Source organism: Atheta coriaria, unplaced genomic scaffold (genome assembly GCF_025399875.1).
Source record: "Atheta coriaria isolate IRGN ID8LTWV9N9 unplaced genomic scaffold, Caltech_Dcor_3.1 hic_scaffold_5_pilon, whole genome shotgun sequence".
NCBI lineage: Eukaryota > Metazoa > Arthropoda > Insecta > Coleoptera > Staphylinidae > Dalotia > Dalotia coriaria.
In genome coordinates, this window is record NW_027045447.1 from 11,237,606 (window position 1) to 11,248,736 (window position 11,131).

At 36.1% G+C, this 11,131-nt stretch overlaps 1 protein-coding gene across 6 annotated transcripts; it reads right to left on the reverse strand.

The window, feature by feature from the left end:
• Window positions 1-63: 63 nt before the first annotated feature.
• Window positions 64-10,855, reverse strand: LOC135791621 (uncharacterized). 6 transcript variants are annotated; one of them, XM_065302068.1, is made up of 12 exons: window positions 10,506-10,855; window positions 9,614-10,408; window positions 4,326-4,597; window positions 4,064-4,265; window positions 3,863-3,874; window positions 3,301-3,511; window positions 2,983-3,060; window positions 2,192-2,352; window positions 1,994-2,131; window positions 1,767-1,932; window positions 1,572-1,713; window positions 64-1,510 (listed from the first exon to the last, which is right to left on the reverse strand). In XM_065302068.1, the coding sequence occupies exons 2-12, from the start codon at window positions 9,776-9,778 to the stop codon at window positions 1,273-1,275; spliced, it is 1,785 nt and encodes a 594-aa protein (XP_065158140.1). In that variant the 5' UTR covers window positions 9,779-10,408; window positions 10,506-10,855; the 3' UTR covers window positions 64-1,272. The 6 variants fall into 6 exon arrangements, with proteins under 6 accessions (XP_065158140.1, XP_065158141.1, XP_065158145.1 ...); XM_065302069.1 differs by having other exon boundaries at window positions 9,614-9,971; window positions 10,129-10,855; XM_065302073.1 differs by lacking the exon at window positions 10,506-10,855 and adding an exon at window positions 8,967-9,036 and having other exon boundaries at window positions 9,614-9,738.
• Between the last annotated feature and the right edge of the window lie 276 nt (window positions 10,856-11,131).

Here is an 11,131-nt window from a genome sequence, read left to right on the forward strand (position 1 = left end):
TTTAACTGATTTTAGTGTGTTTGTGTCCTGGGTTGTTTTGTTTGTGGGTAAGTAAACTTTAAATCAATAATGATCCATTTTTATTTTAAACGTGTACATGTGCGTGCTAATACGTAAATATCGCTTTAATTCCTTCACATTTCCCAATTTGCATGTTTGTAGAAATATCTCAATATTTACTTTAAATATATCATGATTTCTTTGGCGCATTTTTCTCATATCGTCGATTCGAGTATAATAATTACATTAATTACGTTACAAATTAAATATTCATCAAAAGATTAATTTTCCAAAAAACGCACGTCAATAGTTCGGCACAGAATATTTAAATAAAATAAAAAACGAACGAATTATAAATGCAACATTAAATCAATGTTTGTCTGCAAGTTTTGTTTGTGCTAAAGACTTATAAATCTTGGTGTTACGAGTATCAATGATAATAATTAAGAGACGTATTTAAAAGAGATAAAAATACAATTACGTTATAAATAACACAAAGTATGTTTGCGGCGTCTTTAAAACTTAGCTTATGATTGCTCTTGGTTAAAATGGAACACAAATAAGTATGGAAACATGACTGAATAGAAGATTTGTCGCGTCTTACATCGTTAGCGAGTATAAATGCACAAGAAAAACATTTCCTAACGTCAGCACATTTAACACTACGTTTTCATTTTTTTTGCAAACAGTTACCCTGTAGTAAATAGCGAATGTTCCAGTCATGATTTGAGTGTTGTACATTTAAATTAGAAAATCGAATTGAACAAAGTAATGTGCACGTAAATTTCATAATTACACAGCGAATCTTCTCTAAGCAGTAGATTAAAATTAACTAAAAGGTACGAATACAAACGCGGTGATGTTTACATACAAATACAAAATAAAAACGGTTCGAGGAATGACTCAAGATGTACATTTCATCCAAATATTAAAATCATTGGTCAATCTTATACAATCTAGTCTCTCATCCGTTCTTGCATCATCATATCGTCACATATAAAGTTATTAAACATTAATAATAACACGCATCCGCTCATCTTCACATTACACACTATCATATCAATAATTTTAATAAGTTTAAAATATAAAACGTTGAACAAAAAAGCGCGCAGCGCGTGCGCGCGTTGTTTCTCAATTTGGTTTCGTGTTTGTTTGTATAGAATATAAAAATACAAGTATTGTATATGAATAAATCGTTGGCACTCACAAGTTAAGTTGTTGTTGTCTTTGTAATAAGCGTTTTCTTTTTTTGTGTTATTATGTGTTGTGTATTCAAATTCGCGGCTTGTAGGTGAGTGTAACGTGTATCGTCTCCGGTACGGTCTTGACGCCAGTGTCCAGCGCTTGACCGCCGACGTTGTTCACATCAGGCGCACCGCTGCCAGCGTCTGAAGGGCATGAACACAACTCCGCTTTGCTTTTGAATGAACACGATCGCGGTATGTTTTCGTACTTGAGTTTGAAGCTGCCGGAACGTGAGTTCGTCGCTTTCAATTCGCGTCCTTTAAAACTGAAACAATATTTATGCGTGTGTTTATAATATATCGAAAGTAATTGCATGCTCTAGTTACCTATTTGAACGTGAACTGGTTACTTTCGCTCGTCGGCTTGTGGATCGGTGCAAGTAGGAGCGTTTGTCGCGCGAGTTGGAGCGACGAATGCTTGGCCGTTTTTGTACTGATTCTGCACTTAATGACAGCCCAACTGCACCAACTAAACGAAAAAAATTATTAATTTTATTTCTTTTGTAATTAATATATATTTACCAATGGTTCCTGAAGATGATTTGCGTAAAAGAGCACTGGTAAGTGCAGACATGTCGCTTTCATCCAATGGAATATCCAAAGAACCGCCACAACTGGTGCATTCCACCGAAGGCGCTAGGAACCATTGCGAGCGCGTTTTCATGCGTTCAGTTTGCCGTTCATGCACCTAATAACAAATTAAATATTAAAGCGTAAAAGTTTTGTTTGCAAATAAAATCTTCTGATACCTCTGGAAGATAACTCAAACTGCGAGTGCTTTCTGCATAGCGATTGACATCTCGCAGCTCATCAAGAGTCATGTGCGGCCCTGAATGGCTTTGGCTTGTTTTAGAGGAATGACTGGCACTGGACGAAGTGCTATTACCCTAAACAAATAAAAACATCATTAAATTTCAATCTTAGATACTAATATATGATAATATCACCTGGAAAAATCCGTTTTGCTCTAAGGAAATGGAAAGTCTCGTGCAGGACTCAAGAAGAGAATGCTCGGCAATCATACCCAGACTGGTGGAGCTAACCGACGTGGTCGGTAGTCCTGTTTCCACCAGCGCGGGTGTCGACTGTGACTCGTCCTGCGCCATCGCTACAAAGACCGAAAACGTTTCAATGATCGATGGGCGTGAATTTGAGGGTAAAATAATATGATTAGTGATATTAAATGAATATGAATCAAGTGCGAGCGTTAAGTAACAAGTTATTTACATGACATTCAATAATCAAACACTAAAATCTAAAAAAACACATTCAATAAACAAATTAATAGCAATTACAGTGCAAAATCATAAAAAAGAAAATATGTATAACACAAAAATAAACTAGTAGTAAATGTGTTTATTACAAATCTTTGCAAAAATCATATCACAGTGCCATTATCATTATAATAATAGGTAGTAATCGCAGTTAACAGTGCAAAACATTTGTGAACAAAAGGTCGGTGCACGCAAAGCCGCATTCCGCAGTTAGTCAACCAAACATCAACGCTAGGAAGTCTCAATGAGCGTGACCGCCATCATTTTTTTCAATTTAAAACCTCCTCCAATCTCTCTCTCTCTCTCGCCATGACAATAAATATAACACTAAAATTTGTACCAGAAAGGAAAAAAAGAAGAAAAACCAAACGAATAACGGAATGAAACAACTCTCGGCCGAGGGAATCAAAACTTCGAATCGAAATCAATGCACATTATTGAATGTTATGTTTTCTTTCGTTTACCTTCGAGTCGGTACTTTGTGCGCCACCGGTCGCTTTCGCATTGCAACCAGGTCTTTTCAACCTCCATTGATATCTGCCCTATATTCGATCAGTGACAGGAGAAGAGAAGCAAAAAACATAACATTTGAATGTGCGCTTCCAAAAATCGACATATGAGAAAGAAACACAAGTGGTGGGCAATTGCCGGCCAATCGCGCACACAATTCAACGCTTAGAAAAGTTGAAGGCAGTCAACAATAGTGCGATCGGCTGGCTCTTAGATATCCACCTGAATTGCGGCAACGGTAAAGAGCATTCGGAGTAGAGGAAGTTGCTCACCTAGGAAGTAGTACTGCTCCAGTGCGCTCAGGTGATTGCCAAACATTTGATTCTTGTTCGCTGAAGGGGGATACTGGAACGAGCAGATCCATTCGCCCTGCACGCGCAGGACTCGTCCGGTAACACGTGCGTAAAACTCGTAATTCTCGCGTCCGAAGAGGTCCGATGTGGCAAACTCTTCAATAAGGTGTTTCATCACTCGTGTGGCGACCTAAATACAAAACACACATTAACATAAAACACTTACATTTCAAACTGGGCAACAAGAACAAGACCAACAAAATGTAAACATGAATATTTCGAATTAATTCGTTTCCTGCGTGTGTTTGTGTGTATATGTATGTATTTTACCTCATTAGTCAAGCATGAGTTAAATTACCAATCGAGTTTCGAAAGTGTAAAGTGGAAAGCGTAATTTTAATTTTCTCTCCCAATACCCTGATACAGAAAACAAAAAAACGTGCAGAAAATTATTCGACATCAAAACAAAATCATCTAACGAATGAATGAAAGTCGAAGAAGATAAATTGTACAACTGTAGCTAATAATAATTAAAACTTACATTCACTTCGGCCTGCATGTTGCAAAAAAGTAAAGCGTTGTACAGCATAAGCAGTCAAAAACGTGAATCGATCATTATATTCATCACCAAGTTATATTACCAACAAAATCGTCTACCGACTCATCTCTCATTTTATCATGTTCAAATAAATGTACTAAATGTAAGAAAAAAACCTAACAAGAAAACTATATGTGAACGCACCTTGAACCGCATCACGTCTTCCATTTTAGCAGTTTTGCCATCACTGACGCAGGTATGAAAGAAGCTGGGCGCCACGCTCACTCCTAACGCTTCGCTCGTCATTCCTGTGGCGGCGCGATCACTATTCGCGGAAATCACTCGAAATGTGCCAAATAACAGCACTAATAATCTTTGGGTGTAGACTGGAAGTGATGCAATTATTCTGAAAGTAAAAATGTCAATAAAAATAAACATGATTAAAAAACAGGCAAATATTTTATACCTGTGAATATCATCGCGTTGTTTCTGCACGTCACTCATCTCGATGATGTCGAAAAACTGATGCTCGATATCTCTACCGAAAACACCACCGGGTATCTTGCGCAGAAACTTTTTGAGAACGCTGGCAATGGTGTAGACACTAAAATTCTCCATATTGATGAGTCGGCCGGTCTGCAGGAAGTGCGTGAGCTTCTTCATGGCGCCCTGGTTGCCCGGTGCGCGGAAGACATCTTTTCTGTACGGCGCTTCTTTGTTAAGCTTTAATATCAACACCTGCAAATATTTCATTTCATTTCAAGTTAGATTTTATCTAATTATTACAATAAAATTATTGTTAAACTACTATTCTATTCGAATCAACAAACAGAAGGACGTTAGTAACATTATTGACAATGATGACAAGCGAAAAATGCAAATATTTACAACAAATGATGAAAATTTACGAATAATTCTTCAGATTTTGATTAGATGCCTATATTTAGCAGGTCGTAGTAATTTGTAATTGCCGACGCGCTTAGAAATTGAATCCGTAACGAAGGTGGTTGGCGTGGGTGGAGGCGCGCGCGACCACGCACATCAACCCATCGCCACGGCAACCAATACGCTCATATCTGCCCTAGATTCGCGAGTGCAAGCCTGCAGCTCTCCCAGGCGCTCAAACCTCCGAGTGAAGTAGCCATTGTAAATAAATTCGAAGAATGCTCGACGAGCAATTCAAGCAACACTCGAGGTTTCTTAGCGCAGATTTTCCCAAGCAAAGCGAGTTGGAAATTTGTATACTACATAGAAATCACGTTTTTTACTTGAAACTGAGCCTGAAATTTAGCAATCGTTTGAAATTCAATGGATTATGCAAGGTATTACTAAATAAAACCCACATATTTTTCTTTGTAATAAATTCTTGAAAAAAATAAAATGTTAGTAATAGTAGGACTCGCCCAATATTCAATATTTGATTAGTTGCTTTAAAATTTATTCAGCTTATGATAAATTGTCGATAAATATCGTTTCCGATCAATGAAAACTGTTTAATTTGTTGATACGCTAAACACATAATGATAATAACAGACATATTGAACTAATATTAAACTGTTTTAAATTGTGTATCATGATATCGCAAAATGACTCGATTTATTGCAAATTTTATGATTTAACAATAAAAACTGTCAGTTAATTTCACCAATTAATATTACAATGATAAAATAATCTATAACGCCTACAAAAAATATGCTTATGTTACAAGCATCCGTGACACTGCCAGACCAAAAATAGGAAAAAATATAAATAATATTTATATTCGACTTTCCAGTATCCAGTAATGACGTATTAGGAATATGTAATAACAAATATTGCATTATTACAACAATGGAAAATTATTATTTTGCTGCTGTCGTCAACTTCACTGGTTTAGACAATAAACAAGAATTTGCTTCAGAAACTGCAGAATTTGAATTAAAACAACCAAAAAATCATTAAACGATGATTCCCCTTTATTAATTTATACTATAAAAGTGCAAAATATATTAAGAAACTACATATTTATCTAGATTTTGTATTGTATTAGATGTTGATGTCGATTTGCACGTTGCACGTTCACATTGCTAATTATTTATTATTGCATCGTCGCCAGTTGGCATTAGAAGCGTGTTTGCATGTTTGCAGGCACATCGTCGATTGCGCGATGCAACAATATCGAATGTCTTATTCCAAGCATAAATCACGTCGCATACATGCTAGTGCGACCGCGAAAACAATAAATACATGACTCATACGGCAGCGCGCGAATTCCCCGTATTTTAATAAGGTACGCACAACGCATGTCTGTGCGCTCACATTGTTGTTGCATGGTGTACGTTATGAATAATGTTATGAAAGCGTAAGCGTCGCAGGATATAGCACGAATTCATATCAACTATTAGGTATGCATGTCCAGACGCACGCAATTGTAGTAAATATTTAAATTTTAAACAAATCATCAAATTATTCCTCGTTTTTCAACAAAAAGTAAATAAATAAATCAACTATGACTAATTTGAAAATAAGCGAATAGAAAATATATACTCGTAATTGCAGTGACTATAAGGACTCAAGAAAGAACACATAAATTCTGCAAACTTTATCCCTACTAATATTATAAATGCGAAAGTCCTGATGTTTGTTACAATTTCACGCAAAAACTACTTAACCGATCATCATGAAAATTTGTACACATATTCTTAGTGGTCCCCGAATGGTTATAGGTACTTTTTATTTAATAAAAAAAATTAATTTTTAAATAAAATAAAGAAATTGTTTAGCCAATAATACCTCTGCATCTGGCTATTTGACTACTTTAACGCCATCTAGCATTCCAGCAATGCAGCTCAAACCTAAGTACTATAGTACCATCACACTGTATTATCACACTGTATTACCGACAGCTACGTCAACATCAAATCCAATTGACTACACTATGGAGACTGTACACTATACTTCCATAGACTATACTTTCAGCCATTTTAAACTTCCCGCCATTCTACTTCATTGTTACTTCTTCTGTGACTACAGACGCTTACGGAAGCAACTTCATTATTTTAGATATTCGCGAGCGAAGCCGCGGGTTAAAGCTAGTACTCGTATTTCATAAACATGTTTTGCGCAGCATAAGACTTTCATAATTAACGCTGTAAAAGAAAGTAAATAATAAACATTTACCTAATCGCAAATTTCCGCGACTCCAGCCTAATCTGTTGAAACGTAGGTATTCACAGAATTGAAAGTGTTACTAAAGCAGATGAGAAATCTTGCGACTAACGCAAAGAGTCAGTCAAAAGTTCCGAGAGGATGTATGAATCACAGCTCGCATTTTGTCAGCGATAACCTCCTATTCGCCTAGTTCACGATAAATAATTCCATGCATTAGAAACGCATCATAGCATAACTACACAACTAGTTTCACAAGTTGTCATTATTGTGTAACGATTGCCCTTGAATTTTAATAATTTGAGAGCGCAACTCATTCTCATTATGATTTATCGGAGTAAATAGCAATATAAACCATATTTGGACTTAGCTAGCAGTAATTGCATTATTGTACAAATGCGGTAATATCAATAAGTAATTAATTTAATAGTTTCATAAATGGAATAGGTAGCTACGTGGTTCAAATGAGAATTTATCCTCTTGAATTAAAATTATGTCAATAATTCTGTTGTTATTATTTGCAGAATGATAACAGCAACTCTGGAAGTTATTTATCACGAAAAATAGCTATCTATTGAGGTAATAAAGCTGTGTTGATTTAATTAGAAGTAAAGTTTACGTTGTGAGTAATAATAAATGCGTTTTGTTTCAAAATTGTGAAAATATGTGGGCATAAACAAACAAAAACATTTACAAAATTTCGTTGCGAAAGTTAATCGAGCGTAGGTATGCACGTTCTCAATTTCAGTACAAAATTTATTCAATTGAATTTAATTGCATGAATTCATTTATTCAAAAACTTGTTTTTAATGCATGGCTATACAAATATTTCACTGCAAAATTATCACAATTTTAAACGTTCTAATTAAACAAATAAAAATGTTAACACGTCAATAAATTAAATATGATGAATCCATGATGATTCAATTTTTCGTTTTATTGTGCACATTAAAATGAATCACATTAAAAGCTGACTGGAATGCTAATTAAGAAGAATTTATCAAAGTCCACAAATATCAGACATTCCTAACGACAACTGCGTCGAGACACTTTCCTGCATTCATTGAATATTACTTAAGCTGTAAACCAATCGAGTCAATAGTAAATATTAAATATTACTATATTTACAAACCGTAATACGTAAGTCTGCGCTTCGCAGCGATTAAAATAATGAGTCACAATAATAACAATCAACAACTATCACAATAATAAATGCTTTATAATTTATTTTTGATTCGCCACAATATAATATAATGCATTCCTTTGTTATATTATTATTCCACAATTCAAGATAATCTAAGTGTCATCAGGTAAATGACGCTTGCAAAATGCGAAAAAAAAACACAAGAAACATAAAAAGTTCCGTTCTTAATTATAAAATAATTGTTTCATTCACATAGTGTCTTCGGGCACATCAGCGTAAAGTTAAACACAATTTTCTCTTCTTCATCCTTGATGACTTGATGATGATTGAGGTTCATCGACACAAAACATTAAACGTCAAGCGGTTTAGTCACAAGTCACAAAAGAAACAAAACGGGAACGAAGCATATAGAAATGACAAGATGCCAGAGATACGGTTCTGATAAAGAAGATTAAGATGATGGGCAACGGCATTTAATAACAATAACAAATATATAAATATAATGCTAGTGAGTGAAAAGAAACTACTCGTCAACTCGTTCAACTCTCAACTCCACTAAGCATGAAATAACAACAATTGAGATAATGTCGTTTTGGATAATGTTGGATAGATTGTTAAATTGTTTATAAACATATTTTACAAGAGTTCGGTGATTCGGTGTGATGAGAATGTTGCGTAATGTACTTGCTGGTTGTTGTATTTTTTAGTGTTGTTCTGTTTGCGGTTGGGGTTTTATTTTCATGAATGGCGTGTTCGTGTGCGTAGTGTGTAGTAATTGTGCGCTCGCCACACACACCAGAGCAAAACGGTACTTACGACCGAGCCATCTCATCGACATCATCTTGTTATCTCTCGACGCGCGCTCGGTAATCGCTCGACAAATCGGCTGCCGCGAGCAGCGAATCGAAATTATTTTCACGACACCGAAACGAAAGAGAAAACAAGCACAAGATTACAAATTATTTCCTCTGCATTCGCTTACTTCAATCACAGAGTGTCAGAAACAAGATTGAAACATCTTATATTAACAATTAAATTATTTATTTAGAAAAAAACTGTGTTTTCTTATCAAAAAATTAACTTTTTGTGACTAAAAACGCGATCAAACAATCAAACTCTTTGAAAATACATTTTTTTACTAATTTTACTTCATGAAACTCTCAGAAAGTTAAAACAAATAAAAATTGATCAAAATTTGAACTTTTTTATATTTAAAAAGGTTTTTATTGAATTCACGAACTTTAAATTTAAATATCTCGTTGAATTAATAATTTAAAGACCTGAAAAAGGTGATTTACCCAAGAATATCTTGCCGTGACACTCTGTATCTGACATAATTCAAGAATATGTCTTAACCTATGCCGCCTATGCGGACAATTGCATAATGCGGTTCACGAAATAGTTTTCGAATACAAACAACTATGAATGGACAGTAGGTAGTTGTGCATTTCGTAGATACTCACCAGCAGCGGCGCGGGTATATCGTTCTTGCAGACCTCCTCGAGGGGCACGCCAAATTTGACTTTGTCAAGGCGGCGCGGGTAGGGCCCGGACGGGTGGCCGCACGACGTGACCACATTGCCGAACGTGGCGGCGCGCCGATGCATTCTTGCCGCCCAACTGCTCATCGTCGTCGTTCGGTGCCCGGACGCGCGCTCACCGGTGCATCGCCCGGCCAATTTCACACAATGACACACTTCACTGGTTATTCATTACACGAATTATTTTTTAATTTTAAATTTTAATCAAATAATGAATTTTTTGACGAATTTTCTTTTCTCTGCGTGCTGATGACTTGTGTGTTGATTGTTTTCACCCAAACTGAAAATCAACAAGTTGTAACAAGTTGTAAAGCACTGGTTGTGGATGTTTTCGGTTGTTTTTCTCCCCCAGGTGATGGAAATAAACAAATTGTTTTGTTGCAATGTAGCGTTGCGCTTTGTGATGATTGAGTTATTTATGTAAAATAATTATTTACCACGCCTCCGTTGTCGCGCACATGCGAATTATCGATCGACCGTCCGCCAAACACTGAAGCAACTGAACTGAGCAGCAGCTGTTTTCGCCGAGCGACGACTGACGACGCCTCGAAGCGCTTCGAAAGACGGGGGAAGCGCCGAACTAGACCAGACCACTGGGCTAGACGTGCGAGCATGAACCGCGCTCAACTTAAGCTGTTGATAATTCGTCCACCACCCACGCTCAATCAAAATTGGATTTTCGAACACGAACACACAACACAAATGTGTTAAAAGTTTCTAAAAAAGCAACAAATTGCATTCGACTAACCAAAATTGCTTGAGGTTGTTTATAATCTTGATTCACGAGTCAGATTACAAACAAAACGACGCTCACTTGATTACACACTTCTTTATCACAGCAAAAAATGCCTAGATTTTTGGTTTGCATGAATGTTCATCAAACTTTTGTCAAATTGTCTGCCCAGGTATTTGTAGGCCAGCACTTATATCCCATTTTGTTTGCACTCGTTAATTTATACTCGCGCGCGTCGTGATAACCGCTGAAGGAAATTATTGAATGAACTACCGTTAGTACATGGACCTGAGCCGCTCTAGCACCATGATCGCTGCCCATGAGAGCATCTCGACACGTAGATCTCGACACCTCTCTGGCCGAGATACGTGATATCAATTTACAGCGGTTTTTAGGAAAATTTGCTTGTGTTACGTATGTCAAAATGTCGCTCACAGATGACAGATGACAACCGGTTTTAAAATGGTTGGTATCAAACAGGTTTCAAACAGTTTTTAATTCTGGTATGTACTGATTAAGTATCTCGGTGGTTAAAGTAAATAATTCCTAATTATTTCTGTAATTAAGTTTTCATATCAGCTTTAAAGAAAGTATACTCATAACATTGCAAATTTAATACCTCAACATAGGCAACACAGTATTCGCAATTGAATGAATTAGAATAAAACATTTTCAAATAGTTTCTTGAATTTGTCTAAATTTGTTTT

Bases quoted from the DNA above. Each gene is read 5' to 3' on its own strand.
- LOC135791621 (XM_065302068.1), bottom strand. From the start codon at position 9,778: ATGAGCAGTTGGGCGGCAAGAATGCATCGGCGCGCCGCCACGTTCGGC. The intron at 4,266-4,325 runs GTATAAAATATT...TTTTACTTTCAG, and splicing joins CAACGCGATGATATTCACAG to AATAATTGCATCACTTCCAG. The intron at 2,132-2,191 runs GTGATATTATCA...TTATTTGTTTAG, and splicing joins AGCAAAACGGATTTTTCCAG to GGTAATAGCACTTCGTCCAG.